Genomic DNA, 16275 nt, shown 5'->3' with positions numbered 1-16275 from the left:
GGTTTACATTGCATGTCTGAGGGTCCAGTATTTTATTTGTTTTCTCTGTTCATTTCTCCACCATTCACATCTGCACTCTCCATTCATTCTTTCTTTGGTTTGCCATGATGCTGTAGCACAATGGGTCACATATTTTACAATTAAATTTAGATTAGATAGAATCAAAAAAGTCTTTACCAACACAAAACTACTAGAACTAGTAAGTTCAGAGATATTTTGTATGCCCAAGTGGTTATAAATATGTTTCAATGAGATATTCATTGAAATTCTGAGAGAAGAAAGTATTTAAACCTCTACTACAGACCACATGGCATTCCAGGACCTTGTAGATCAAAAACCCTTTTGGTCCAGAAAAGAAAGCTTTCCTGGTTTCTCTTCTTGATAAGCCATTTATTATTTCCCTCTAGATCATGATTTCTACGCAGGGCTTGCTAGTAGGTGTTACTCCCCAGACCCTCTCTCACACACACTTCTTTAAAATATTTATGCTTGTCATTTAAAAATGAATTAACTCATCCAATAAATTTTCTACTGAGCCAAAGATTACTTTCTACTAAACTTTCCCCCCAAATTGCTCATAACTATGGATACATGGTAATATTCTTAAGAAAAGAATTGTCCTTCATGATGGGAAACTCTATTCATAGCCAGGGGGAGAACTGTTGGATTCTGAATGCAGATCGAGACAAACTATTTTCTTTTCTTCCTTTTTACTAATTTATTTGTTTTCAGTTTTCTATAATCACTTCCATAAGTCTTAGATTTTCTCCCCCTCCCTTCCCTCTTTTTCTCAAGATGGCATGCAATCTTATATGGTTTCTATACATTCTTATTAAGCACATTTTCACATTAGTCATGTGAGGCAAACTATTTTCACTTTATTTTTTTCGTGATGTTTTCCTTTTGGTCTGTTTCTTCTTTCATGCCATGACTAATATGGAAATATGTTTTACATGATTGCACATGTATAACCTTTATCAAATTACTTACCATTTTAGGGAGGAAGTAGGGGAAGGAGGGAGAAAAATTTGAAATTCAAAGTTTTTTAAAAATGAGTATGGAAATTATCTTTACATGGAATTGGAAAAAATAAAGTACTATTTCTTGAAAAAAAAGTAAAAGAATCATCAGGCTCCTTAGGATGGCCCAAACTTATAAGATATGCTATTGCCCTTAGAATCAGAACAGGACTGCTATCAGACTATCTTATTATTTATGACTTATTAGTTTTGCCTTGGTCGTGAACAAATAGCGGTGGCAATGGCTTTATAGAACTTCTCCTAGGAACATCTTTCTGAGAAAATGTCTTTTTTTAATTCTAGCTCTGTTGTCAAAAAAGGAGCACTCTCCTTTCCCAGTCCTAGATCATTTGTAAAGGATTTCCACCCTTCTGTAATATTCATGAGAAACGTAAACCACACTAGCCCTAAGATTATGACTAAAAACTTAAATCCCAAAAGCCTGAATAAATTAGGGTGAGTCAACTGTTCTTGGTAAAAACACGATTCAACTTGGGAAGTGACCAAACTTGTTTTACATTACTAAAACATTACTAGTCTTGGCTGTTTCCTCTCATCCCCTATGCTGAAGGAGAGAATTTCCTTTTCCCTTCATCTTCCTCCAAGTCCAAACAATTAACTTAAAAGAGGACATGCTTACGCTGAGGAGAAAGGAGAGAAAGGAGCAAGAATATTATCTCATTTTCCTAGTTCTAGTTTTCTTGAGACTGGCTTTTAGTGGCCAGTGTCCTAGCACACTATTATAAGATCACATATTTAAAACTGGAAGGGATCATAGAAGTTATATTGTCTAAAACCTTCCTTTTCCAGATAAAGAAAATGAAGCCCTGGGTGGGGTTAAATAAATTGGCTAAGGCCACACAGGTAATAAGTAGCAGAGCCAGGATTGGAATTCAGGTCTTCTGACTCTCAATTCAATGACATTTCTTCAGCACCATACTACTTAACAGTTTGATTAAAAAAAAAAAATCCCCTTGTGTCTGAGAAAAGCTTTTACAAATAAGCAATTTTCCTCAAAAAACAGTTACCTTTCTGCATTATCAGATATAATGTTTTCAAGTAATGGCTACATTCATTTTTAGATTAAAAAAAGTTTTATTGACGTGTTTCTTTTAAACCATGTCATTTCCTATTAGTAATGATTCATCCCACTCATAATGAAACCCTCTTTTGTAATAAAGAAAAACACTTAAGTAAAACCCGTAGAGATAGCCCCTGAATGGGACAACATATACTGCATTCCACATTCCACATTCCCAATCTACATTCCTACCTCTGGACAACAGGAAGGTATATTTCATCATCCCCTATCAGACATTTGCCATTAAAATTTAACAAATATTGGCTGTCTTTCAGTGTTTTCATTTAATTTGCTGTGATTATTGTGTATATTGTTCCTCTGATTCTGCTTACATGTTCATCATACAAGCTTTCCTGTGGTTCTTGGAATTCTTCACATTTATTATATCTTATGGCAAAATAAAGTTCCATTTTGTAATATATCATAATTTGTTTATTTATCAGCTGTTTCAAATTATTTTCTATCACAGAAAGTATTACTATGAATATTTTGGTATATATGGGATCTTTTTATTTAAGTTTCTTGGGGTTTATACCCAAAAGAATATTTTTATATGTCTAAGTCAAAATGTAGGAATAAATTAATGGTTTTTATTTTTGCATAATTCCTATCTATATTCTAGAACAATTGGACAAATCCACCAGCTAGCTCGACCAACAATGTATGTCACTCCATGTCACATGTCACTCCAATTATTTTCATTTTTATAATTGTTTTTAGGATTTTTAAGTGTTACTCACAAATTTTCTTCCTTATCTTGAATTTTTCTTAAAGGAATTGACATAAATATGTAGTATAAATAAATAACTCTCTGAATGAAACTCCCAGTCTTAGGTATTGCATTTTTCCTCCTAGTTATCCCATTTAAAACTACTTGGACAACTACATTTTTCTAATGTTTCTTTAACTAAACAAAAACAAACCAAACCAAAAAGAAATCATATAGAGCTTTCTTGGTGGTTCCAAAGCTGTACCTTAAGGTATGATTGCTGATATTTTATTATTTTGTTATGTGAAATTAATTACTTACTTTTGGAAAGAAAATGTACCAATTTTTCAGCTTTTACATCAGGTTGCTTGGGACTGTGCATGCTGCATGAGCAAGAGAAGGGTTGGTTGCAAAGTCGTATGCTCTTTCAATTTAATGGAATATTTTTCTCTCCTACAGGAGGAGGGGGATATAAACCCAATTCTCATTATGGAAATACTTATGGTAAATCAATTCTTTTGAAATAGTGTTAAAGATTGAATTAAGAAAAGAGATGTGCTGTTAAATGTCTAACAACTAACTCTCACCCCCCCAAAATAGCTCAGGACAAGTTTAATCTGCATTATTATCATTTTCTCAAGTCTAGACATTCAGCAAAACAACAAATCAAGCCCTGATTTGTGACCTTTGCTGATTTTCAAAGGAGTAAATGTTTACACTGAAAATTTAGCAGCTGGATCTCATGAGCCAGTTTGAGCTGGCCCCAGCACACCTCTGAAATTAATGCTTTTTTGCAGGCCCTGTGGTGGAATGAATGCATACGTTCTTCATTGTTTTTTTTTTTTTTTTTGGTAACTACTGACTAATTAACTCTACATTTTTGTATTTTTGTGTTGTCATCTGTCATGTGATAGTATTTTGGATGTAGTTTAGCTGTAATTATTTTTTTTTTCTAGAGTTCTTTTTTAGTCACATTTTTTTCCTTTTCTAGGTGGTGGAGGAGGGTATTCGAATTATGGAAACACACATGGTAAATGAAAAACTACTTGATTCATTTCTACTGTATAAGGGGAAGAAACTGTCACCAAGTATTGGTATGGAAAATACAGGTTTATTACAATGAAAGGGGAATGACATCTATCACTTGAGCCTATCCTATACATGGGTGCCAAATGGATTTTCCTTAAGCACACATATAACCTGTGACTCCTCTATTCAACTAATTCTATTAGCCTCCTATTCTCTTGAGGATAAAATATAAAATCACCCGTTAATCTTTTAATTCCTTACACCATTTATTCCCAAGTTACCTTTCTAACTTTGGTTGACAATACTCCTCTTTCATCATTCTATAATTCCAGTCAATCAAGTCTTTTTAAAGTTCCTCACATGTGGCACTTCATGCCTTGTCTTCTTTCTTTTGTATTCCCCATTCCTGTGCCTGAAATGCCCTTCCTCCTTACCTCTACCATCTCCCAGAGTCCTTCTCTGCCTTTAAAGTACAGTTCAAACCCCTTCTACATGAAGCCAAATTTGATATCCAACTTCAAGTGCCCTCCCTCCCAAACTACCTTGTATTTAGCTAATATATGGGTATATATACACATACATGTACACATACATGCACATATGCATACATGCACATATGCATATATACATATATGCACATGTACATATGCATATATTAACTTTATGTTTATGCTGTATATAGTGTTATCAGTACTCATCTCCCCTACTGGAATATAAGATCATTACTAGTAAGGAATTGTTTGTTCATTCATTATCCTTAAATCCCCAGCACCTAGAAAGTGTCTGACATAGAATGACACTTAATACTTAGAACTTGATGAACTCCTTTCTGCATTACCTAAATACATATACAGCAAATCATATCATTGTATATAGAACTCAAAGAATTCTTTGAGATTATTTTCCTCATTTTGCAAGTGAGGAAACTGAGAGCTGGAAAGGTTAGACTAAGACTCTACTTAATGTCTCTCTATTTCCTGCAAAGACCTTCTCTAAAATCTTTTAGGAGTGAAAAATGTATTAAATAGAAGGGCTTTCAAAAGGCCATGCAAGGACAGCAGGGCTCTAGGGTTTTTTTTCCTATTCATCCCCTGTAGTTTTCTATAACTATTTTTTAAAGTAAATTTTTGTCATGTTTTAAAAATAATTCTTGTTTTGTTCTTTTCAGTGTCACATGGGTAGCTAGAATGTTGTTTATGAGTAACAAGAGAATTTCCATCTTGTTGAACTTAAAAAACCCCAATAACTTTTCTTCTTTATCACAGGTGATTCCATAGCTAGAATTGTTTCTCCCATTGTTTCTGTGGTTGTGGTATCACTTGTTGGAGCAGCAACCAGCTATTTTGCTTACAACCGGAGGAGAAACTGCTGCCGAACAAATGGTGAGCCCCAAACTAGATTTTACAAATTTATGTTACATTTGGCCCTCACTGCTTCTAGGCAATCCTACTATACCTCCCTAATCAACTCACTAGTCCTCTGTTCACAGTGGCTCTTCCAAACCTTTCATCCTTCCTCAAACGTCCCATGATTCCCTGTCTCCCAACTCCCTTAGCAAAGAACTTTGCCCCATATTTTACAGAAAAAAAATTTAAACCATTTGCCATAAGCTCCCCCTTCTTCATCTCCTGTCACATGAATGCCTTCTGCCACTCTCTCATTCTTCACCGTTGTTTCACTTGCAGTGGCCTTACCCCTTACCAAGGCTGACCCCTCTACTTGTTTAAATGATCCCATTCCATCCCATCTGCTCCAACAGATAACCCCTTCTGTCATCCACATTCCCTCCTCTCCCTTTCTACTGGCTTCTTTCCTACTGCCTAAAAAGCATTCCCATGTCTCCCTTATTCCCCCAAAAGTCCTCACTTGCTCCTTCCATTCCTGACCACTATTGTCCTATTTCTCTTCTGGCCTTTTTTAGCTAAACTCTTTGTAAAGGCTGTCTACAATAGGTACCCCCACGTTCTCTTCTCTCACTCTCTTCTTAAACGCCTATAATTTGGCTTCTAACATTAAAATTCAACCAAAACTCCTCTCTCAAAAGTTACTAATGTTCTCTTAAGTGTCAAATCCAATGCCCTTTTCTCAATCTCATTCTCTTTGACCTCTTTGCAGCCTTTAACATTGTTGATCACTCTTTCCTCCTTCATAGTCTCTTCTCTCTAAGACTTTGGTACATAACTCTATCCTAGCTTTCCTTCTACTTTTCTGACCACTCCTTTTCTGTCTCCTTTGCTGGATTCTCCTCCAGATCATGCCCTCTAACCATAAATATCCTTAAGGGTTCAGTCCCAGAACCTCTTCTCGTTCTCCTTCTATTCTGCTTCATTTGGTGTTCTCATCACCTCCCAAGGATTTAATTACCATCCACAGATCTACCTTTCCAGTCCAAATCTCTCTTCTGACCTCCAACTGCCTTTCAGACACCTCTCACTTGGTGTTCAGTGGATATCTGAAATCCACTATGTCCAAAAGAGAACCCACTATCTTTTCTCCTAAGCTATTCCTCTTCCCCCTTTCTACGTTCTCTATTATAGTAAAGGGTGACACAGGCTGTTTCTCCTTGTTCTCAAAGAGGATCATGACATCTGGAAGGTGACGCCATGACTTGAAAGTAATTTGTCTCACCTCTACTTCTGGAGTCATTTGGACCCAGTGGCAAGATATAGACCAGGGCAATTGGAAATAATCAGTTGGGAAAACTTGGCCCTTTTCAGTCTGCATCTAAGACCATCTCCAATTATCCTGGCCTCCATCTTGCCACTGACTTGACACTCCAGACAGCTCCAGAGGAGAAAGTGAGGCTAGTGACTTTGCATAGTCCTCCTTCACTTAAATCTAACTTACTTGCCAGTCATGACATCACCTTCCTGAAGTCATGGTCCTCTGAGAATGAAGGACAAACCATGACAACAATGGGCAACACTCTGTTCCCAGGCCCTCAGGCTCACAACCTAGGAGTCTTCTTAGATTCCTCACTACCTCTCACATCGCATATCTGATCTGCTGCCAAGGCCTATTGATTTCAGCATCTCTAAAAATGCCCCCTTCTCTCTTCTGTCACTGCCGCCACTCTAGTGCAGGACCTCATCACCTCATCCCTGGATGAGCTTACAAGAGCTTGCTGATGGGTCTGCTTGCCTGATGTCCCTTCTCACCCCAGTCCATTTTTAATGTAGCTATTAAAGTGATTTTTCTAAAATGTATATCAGATCATGTCACTCTCTGTCCCTCTCATCCTTCCCCCAATAAACTCCAGTGACTTCCTCTTGCCTCCAAGAACAAATACAAAATGCTCTGTTTGGAATTCAAAGCCCTAAGCTCTCTAGAGGAGTCAAGTTTCTAAAATGTAAGATGGGGACCAGAGTTATTATGAGGATCAAATGAGATGATTCAGGTCAAGTACTCTGTAAACTTTAAAAGTATGATACAAATACTGCTTTTATTATTATTCAGAGTGGGAAATGAGGTTCAGAATTAAAGTGACACAATTATGGGTAAGTATATTTAGAAAATACACATCAAAATTTGTTGAAGACATAAAAAAATATTTAATTCGATGAACATTTATTAAGTGCCTACTGTGTGTCAGGTACTGTGCTAAGTGCTGAAGATACAAAAAGAGGCCAAAGACAGTCCTTGCCTCAACTCTAAAGGGGGAGATAACATGGGATAAATAGGAAATATTTAAAAGAGAGAAAGCACCGGAATTAAGAGGGGTTAGGGAAGGCTTCCTGTAGGTTGAGTTTTAGTTAGGACTTAAAGGAAGCCAGAGAGGACAGCCACTGGAGCAGAGGAAGGAGACCATTCCAGGCAGGAGGGACAGACCAAGAAAATGCCTGCAGTCAAGAGATGGTTATGCGGCTAGCTTGTGTGATACCAACTTTGGTAAACATTAAAGGCAGAATGGGAACACAGATCTTTCTCACCCTTTTCAGTACTTGCTGAATCTTTGATTTTCAGTGGTGCAGATCACAAATTCTTTATCACTCAATGGATGATCTTTAAAAGTTTCTGTGGCCTTAATTTTACCACTTTGTGCTCAACCTGGCAACGAATTTCCTTAGTTTACTAGGCCAGGTCTTGGTCAGACACACCATAACCATATTACTAGGTCTAGAATTGAAGGAGGAAAAGTAAAATAAAGTATGCAATTCAATGAAAGATGATTAAAATCTTTAATATTTTAATTTAGATATGTTTTTCTCATCCATAGAATTATTATTATTATTTTTCTACCAGGTTGTTTTGAAATACTGACCTAACCTAGAACAAGGTTCTAAAAATGGAAAGAACTTTAGAAGTGATCTAGTTCAACCTTACACTCCTTTTAATCCACCCCTCCTTCCTGTACTTGGTGATTCAATGACACTTGACTCCTTGCTATGCCTCATACAAGATACTCCGTCTCTAACTTCTGGCTTTAAAAAAAAAAAACAAAAAACCAAACTGTCTGTTCCCCAAACCCTGAAATTCTCTTCCTCCTTATCTCTTCCTTAGGACTCCCAGATCAAATTCTACCTTCTATAGGAAGCCTCTCCTGGTCCTTTTTAATTCTAGTGCCTTTCCTCTGTTCATTATCTCCAATTTATTCTGTCCATAGTTTTTATGTACAGAGTTATTTGGATATTGTCTCTTGCATTAATTAGTGAACTCCTTGGGAGCAGAGACTGTCATCTTTTGCTTTACTTTGTATCCCCAACATTTAGCACAGTGACTGACACATAAAAGAAGCTTAATAATTTTTTATTGACTATTTATTGACCAATTAGCTGATAGTAAGTGATAAACAGGGGTCTTCTGGAACCCTTGGCCTTCTGCCTCCAAGGATCCCTATCATTCCACCTCTCCATTAGTATAGTTATATATGTGAGTAGCAATACTTTTCACATTCAGCTATACCAAAGAAAAACCTTAACATTTTTTTTGTGAAATCTTTCATTTATTTATAATTCATTTTAAAAAGTGCATGTAAAAAATGAAATTTTTTATTCAAAATCTCACAAAAGAAATAGAAACTTTCTGCTGCCTAGTTTAGCAGACCAGCTAAGGCACCTAAGAGGCGTTTTCTGCTCTCCCCAGAAGCTGCACTGAAGGGCTTTGTACTGGGCCACAATATTCCTATTTAGTTTTATTTGAAATCCATAAAGACAACTCTAAAACATAGATCAGAAAGAAAGTGGTGCTTTATCCGAGCAACATTAATTAAAAATTTAAACACAGGCCCTCTCCTAGGATGTTATAGATCTTATCTTTATTTTCCTATGTGAAGATATAAGAATCGCGTTCAGAGAAAAAACAGTGATCAGATGCCACAGTTTGAGTCCCTAAATTGGAATTTTTTAGTCTTGGCCTCAGTCTTCTGTAAACTGCAATATGGTCTCCCTCTGCTGGCAGTTGAGTAAGACTGCAATGTCATGTCTCACTGAAGTCAGACTTCTCACATATTTTCCTAAATAAATTTACAAAGACAAATTATGCCATTATAGATAGGTTTTATCTTTATTTTTGATTATTCTCCAGTTCACAAGGGCTTCTAAAATCTAACATCTACCCATCATCTTTATTTGATTTGTGCTTTGGGGGGAAAGGGGATCTACACCTGTGATTTAACCAGTTCAGGGAATTCCCAGAAAAAGAAATCCTTTTTATAAATGCAATCCAACACCTTCCTACATAAGAAGCTTCTCTAAAACATCCCTAGTGAGTGCTCATCTAGTTTTTACTTATAAGTATGATATGGCAAGTAGCTGACAAAGCGGATAGAGCACTGAACCTGGAATCAGGAAAACCTGAGTTCAAATCTAGCCTCAGATACTTCCCAGCTATATAACTCTAGGAAAGTAACTTAACCTCCATCTGTCTCAGTTTCCTTATCTTCTAGATGGGGGTAATAATAGGACCTACATCCTGGGATTGTTATAAGTGCTATATAATCTGGCCATTATGATTGACTATTAGAAGAGGGAACCTAGTACTTCTCAAGGCATACACTTGTTGGCTAACTCTAATTTGTAGATTGTTAGTTTTCCCCACTTCCCTCAAGCCCAAATCTTTCCCCTCTGCTCTTTCTAACCATTGCTCTTAGTTCAGCTTTCTGGGACAAGGCAAAACAAGTCTAATATGTCTTCCACATGTTGACCCTTCAAATACTTAAAATCTTAGAATTAAAAATTGACAGCCAAAGGGGAACCTAGAGGACATTAAGTCCAATCTTTTCATTTTTCAGATAAGGAAACTGAGTCCAAAGTATATGATTTGCCCAGAGTTACTAAGATTGTGGTTATGTGGTTTGTCCCTCATTCTTGAAGAGGACCATGACCTCAGGAAGATGATGACATGACTTGCAAGTGAACTGGATTACAGAGAGGGAGGGCTGCACAAAGTCTCCGCCCTCACTTTCTCCTCCAGAGCCATCTGGGTCCAGTGGCCAGATACAGATCAGGACAACTGGAGATGGCCCAGGATGCAGTGGGAAACTTTGGCCTTTTTAAGCTAAGGTCTTTCTGAGTTCTCATTTGACTGAGGCAATGCCCATTCAGTGATTAGGGATGTTTAAGAAGAGAGCCAAAGGACAGCCCCTTTAATAAAAAAAACCAAACAAACAATTAAACTGGGAGTGGGAGACACTCAGGGTTGCTGTTTGCCAAAAGAGAAACAATTACTATTTACATTTGCTCTGAGTCATCAGGGTCCAAAAAAAAAATCATTAAGTGGTGCTTGGGCAGGAACCTATTGCTGTCCAATCCATGAAAGCCTGAGTGAATTGGGTTTCAGACCGGACCTGGTCTTTAAGAAAGAAAACTGGCCAATAAACCCTAAGATATCAAGGTAGACTTCAGCCGTCAAAATTTATCTTCTTTTGGGCAGAATACCCTCAGGTAATGGTATGATAAGGAGAGGGAGAAGGAGATGGGAGGGGGAGAGAAGAGAAGAGGAGAGAAGAGGAGAAGAGGAGAAGTAGGAGAGGAGAGGAGAGGACAGAAGGAGAGGAGAGGAGAGAAGAGGAGAGGAGGGGAGAGGAGGGGAGAGGAGGGGAGAGGAGAGGAGAGGGGAGGAGGAGAGGTGAGGATGGAAGGGGAGGAGAGAGGAGGGGAGGGGAGGAGAGGGGAGGGGAAAGGAAGCTGAATTCCTCAACTGGAACTGGCCAATTGGGTCCCCAGTGGGGCAGCTCACTCTGGTTACTAAAGCATAATGCTGGGATACACGCTGCCTCCTGTGACAGCTTGAAGACAGCGATCACATTTCCCCTAGGGTTTGTCTTCTGCAGGCTAAACATATCCAATTTCAATTGATCCTCATATAGTAAGCTCTGAAGGCTCTCATCATCTTGGTTACCCTTCTCTGGAAAGTCTCCAGCCATTTACAGTCCTTCCTAAAATATGGCATCTAGAACTAAACATATCATTCCAGATATACTCCGATGAGGACAGATATTGCTTCTCTTTTTCTGGACTTTCTGCTATTTATAATGAAATATAATATCTGAAATACCATCAGGTTTTGGGGCCACCACATTAGACTCTTGACTTATATTGAACCATAAAAAATCTAGCTCTATTTCAGATCAACTCATGCTGATCCAAAACTCCCTCATTTTATGCCTGTAAAGTTGACTTTTTGAATTTGTGTAATATTTTGATTTTGTGCTCATCTTACTAAAATTAACCCAGGCTTCTGGCATGTTTAGGTATTTTTGAATCCACAATCTGTCATCTAATGTTTTAGCTATCCCTTCTAACTTTGTGTCCCCTGAAAATTTGATGAATGTGCCATTTATGCCTTCCCTAAAATTATTGGAAAGAATTGGTGGAATTAGCTGGAAATGTGCTGGATTTATAGTCAGAGATTCTAAGGCTGAATCTGGGCTTTGTCACTTATTATTCATTTGACTTTGGAAATGTCACTTAACTTTTATGGGCCTCAGTTCCCCATGTGTCAGAGTGAAAAGGCTGGACAAGATGCCTTCTGAAGTTCTTTCCATCCCTAGATCTATGATCCCGTGAACCAAGGGCTCATCCCTAGGACACAGAGAACTCCCTCCAAGTTAATATTGAGGCTAGTGATTATTTTAGTAATTTAGTCATTCCACAAGCTCAAAATTCATATAACTACTATCATTTCTATTTATCCATATGTTTAAATTGTGAAATGCCTTGCTGAAATCTAAGTAAATTATATCTATTTTGGGCATTCCAGAGAATGACATTTTCTTCACAATCTTCCTTTCCAGAGGCAGAAAATGTCTGAAAGAGGCAGGAATCTGCGATGACTTTCATATGAACTGGAAGAAAATGGGAATGGACGTTTAGCATATATGCTATGTAGATGTATGTGTGAGTGTCTGTGCTTGTGTGTGTAATGAGGACCACCAACCTATTAAAACAATTTTCTTCTCCTAAAACATCTGATTCACTTAAATGAGAATTCCAAATTTCTTTATACAATGAGGATGCAAAGATGTTTACCTGAAGCATAATAGTAATCTTTTTTAAAAAAAATATTCCTTTTAAATCTTTAAAAAATAATCATTTTTAGAAAAGAAATCTGATCTAATGGCTATACCATTTAATATGGAAATGAGAACTTGCACTCTTTTCCTAGCCCTTAGAAAACCATTTATAATACCATATAAATGATTGAACTCCATTTGTTTGTGTCATGATGCCTGACTGGCACAGTTTTGGGGGACAATGAGAGATGTACATAGTTCCCCAATCCATATAAATATGGTTACAATGAAACAGTAAAGAAGATAACCCATTCCAGTGATATTTTTGTGGGGAGAGTCACCAACACAAATAATAAAGAGTTTTTATTTTATTTTGTATGCTTTGATTATGAGTGAAATTGAGTTACTTATTTCCAATATTGATACAAAGTCTGGCAGCTGATATTTCTGTGACTATTAGTGCATAGTTTTTAGGAGAAAATTAAATGCATTATTAAATTGAGCTTATAATTTAGCAAAGTACTAAAAACAAAATCCCTAGAGCTATGATTTTAAAACCTTATTGTTTCATTCTTTTTATGATTTTTTAAAAATAAAAGCTAGAGATATAAACTATTTTGAGTCATTACAACTTCTAGTATTTAATTTGTTGCCAGAAGCACTCAGATTTAATTCATATCAATATTCTACTTCCTTCAATGTGATAATTTTGTAGCATCACATGTGAATTTTAAAATGCTTTAACCTTAGCAATTGCGTTAAAATGTTTATATGAATGTGTGATTTCCACCAATAGAATCCTTCAGGGTGGGGATTGTTTCTTTCCTTTTCCTTATACCTCTAGGAGCTAGCATGGTGCCTGGCAGTTCAGTTGTGCTTAATAATTGTTTTTGATTAATTGATAAGATGTATATGGCATCAATTTCTGAAGGAAAATTAAAGAGGTACTTAGTGTTCATGGCAGGTATGCTCAAATACATGATAAAGAGCCTGCATCTTGGTTTAGAACAGTAGAAGCACCAAACTCTTCACAATATCTTCAACAAAAAATGGACCAAATCTGAATCCATTACCATCTACTACCTTTGCCTACATGTTGTTTTGGGGGAATGGAAAAGGGGAATGCTTTTCTGTAAGTGTTTATTAATAAATGGAACTTTATGTAATATAGAATGGACACAGAATTTTCCAAATCTTGTTAAAATCTCACTTTACCAATCAGCCCCACAGAGCTAAAAGGAACAAATTCCTTTGTCCTGCAGCTTATTGGTTTTTAAGACTCCAACTTAAGAAGTTGGGATCAAAACACATTTGAAAAGATTTCAAACCTTGAGAAAGACTGAAAGCAAAACAAAATGCCCAAACCAACTAAAACATTAATGTAGAGTATCATTACCACGTAACACTGAATCATATGTAAACTATCATGTAATCTGAACTCATCCTCATTTTGTCTCTTATTTAAATGTTTTTTCTGGCAATCATTTATATGTATCTTACACTGAAAGTGCCTAGTGTGTATATAATTACTTTATGTGGTGGTCTCATTTGATATTTTAAAAATGTGTCCAATAAATATTAGAACATTGTAGGATATTAAGGAATTTTTTTTAATGAAATCTTTAGTCTCTTATAGGGTTATTATAGATTTGTTCTAGTAATTAAAAAATTGTTGAAAGAAAACTATTTTTTTTTGCTTTTTACTTATGTGTTTTGTATTATAAATGTTATTTTAAAAAGGTTTATTGGGAAAACCATTTAGTGTCAAAATCTAAGACCACCTGTCACTGTATATAGTCAACCTATGTCTAAATGAAATATTACCATTTATTTTAAATTCCATGTACATTTGCCTTTTATTTTTAGTAATATATCATACAACTGATCTTTTCACATCCTCGTAGATTTCAACAGTGGTAAATGTGAAGTAAGAAGGCTTTGTACTGGGTCCAAGAGACAGTGTCATGAATAGAAATAAGAAGCTGGAGGACTTCTCATCGCACTATTCAAATAAAATAATTTTTAATAAGTATCATGGGAAAGAAAATAATCTATATATCCCTAAAATAAGGACATTTATAGAATTTGGGGATAAAGATGTCAGAAACTGGAAAAAAGAGCACTGAATATATAACTAATTTCAAATTTAACATATTAAAAAACATAATCATTATCAGGGTCCACACTATCTTCTGAGTTCCTGGAAAGCTTTGTAATTACCATGGGAAAACCTTCTGGAGTTAAACAGAGGAGAATATTCATAACCTAGTAGAAGATTTATATCAAATATGAAAGATATTATCTCAACCATTTAAAAAATGAGCATTCATAATCTTTCTTCCCTGTCCCTTAACTGAGCAATTAAAAAAACCTCCTAAAAGTATTCATAGTTATGCAAAGCAAATTCTGAACTTTGACCCTGTCCAAAAATTTATGTCATATTCTTCATTATAAAAAGCCATAACTCCTCTACCAGGAGGCTTCTGATTGTATGGTATTTTATGTGTGGTATATGGTCTCTGATCCTGCATCATTTGGGTTTTCTTTATTTCTCAGAGGTATTTGTAGTTTTCTTTTCTTCAAGCTTGTCCATCTCTAATGAATTATACTCCATGACAACAGTGACTGACAATTAGTTTAATCATTCTCCTAGTGTTAAACATATGGGTTGTCTGAAGGTTGTACAATTATGCATAATTCAGATCAGAAACCTAGGATACGAAGACTAGTTCTGGGCAGATAAAAAAAAAGCAAATGGAAAAAGAATGCTAACAGAGATCCAAAATTACTAAAAATTTATGGTATCTTAATAAAGTCATTGTTGAATTACTACTGAAATTAATTTTATTATAAAATATTACTAAGCAAGTTTAGTCATATAGATATTGAGTATTAGGCTGATAAATAATTTTTTTTTTTAATAAAGAGAATAGAAGAGTGGGAGACAGGGAACTAGTTAAATAACTCATTCAAGGTCACACAGCTACAGTGTGTGAGAAGTAGGACCTGAAGTTGTTTCTACATGCATTTCAAGAAATAACAGAGTTAAAGTTCTTCAAGAGTTCTTCTAATTCACCTGTATCTTGGCATCCTCCAGAGCAATACTTCAGGCCCAAGCCCTTTAACCCTTACCTTCAAGGTTACCCATGAACAGATGTATGATTTTATCAATGTAAATGTTACTCCAAACAATGTTGATCCAAACAGCCCTAGATCCTTCTCTTCCTGCATATTTGGACCTATATTTTCCCATCAATCCTCCATAAAAGATCTATGGCAACTAGGTTGTGAAGTGAGAAGAGAATTAGGCCTGTAGTTTGGAAGACAAGCTCAAATCCAACTTCAGACATTTATTAGTTGGGTGACCCTGGGCAAGTCACTTAACTTCTCTTTGGTTTTCTCATCTGTAAGATGGAGATAATAATAGCACCCGGTTTGCAGAGTTGTCTGAGGACCAAATGAGATAATAACTGTAAAATGCTCAACACAGTACTTGGCACATAGTAAATGCTGTGTAAGAGTTAACTATCATTACTATTGTTATTACCCAACATGCTATATAGATCTGTCTTTGAGTTCTTCTCAGCTTCTTGAGAGTACCAAAATTCATTACAGACATCTATGGTTTCTCATTCTCGTTACATTGCTTGCTCATCTCCTTTTCGAGTCATTTATTTCCTTGATGACATATGTTATGCCATAAATCACATGAAAGTGATTTTTATTAACTTGTGGCAATGGGTTTATACTCTCATACATTTTTCTTATTCTTTTTTTGGCTTATTTATAATTTTAATCAATTCTAGATCAAAATCCTATTGAACTGAATTATTTGGAGTCTCATCCATGTGAGCGCTGCATCCCATAATGAAGATTAGTAGTTATCTGGCCTTCAATTCTTAGCCATCCCCTTCTATAAATATTTGTTAAAGGTCTACACAACCTCAAAATCTTTTCATTTTTCATTGCTACCAGTACAAAGTCA

The 16275-nt window shown here is 36.1% G+C and overlaps 1 protein-coding gene across 2 annotated transcripts in view; it reads left to right on the top strand.

Moving 5' to 3' along the window:
* The window catches only part of XG (Xg glycoprotein (Xg blood group)), a 60684-nt gene extending 46805 nt beyond the window's left edge, over positions 1–13879 (top strand). For both annotated transcript variants that reach the window (XM_072614484.1, XM_072614483.1), the window contains 4 exons: positions 3269–3313; positions 3801–3839; positions 5104–5220; positions 12072–13879. In XM_072614484.1, coding sequence (XP_072470585.1) covers positions 3269–3313; positions 3801–3839; positions 5104–5220; positions 12072–12088 — 218 coding nt within the window. In that variant the 3' untranslated portion in view covers positions 12089–13879. The remainder of the gene's footprint in view (positions 1–3268; positions 3314–3800; positions 3840–5103; positions 5221–12071) is intronic.
* Positions 13880–16275: the final 2396 nt, after the last annotated feature.

This window comes from Notamacropus eugenii, chromosome 5, assembly GCF_028372415.1.
Source record: "Notamacropus eugenii isolate mMacEug1 chromosome 5, mMacEug1.pri_v2, whole genome shotgun sequence".
Classification (NCBI taxonomy): domain Eukaryota; kingdom Metazoa; phylum Chordata; class Mammalia; order Diprotodontia; family Macropodidae; genus Notamacropus; species Notamacropus eugenii.
The sequence above is the reverse complement of the archived record's forward strand: the minus strand, read 5'-3'. Positions and strand labels throughout refer to the sequence as shown.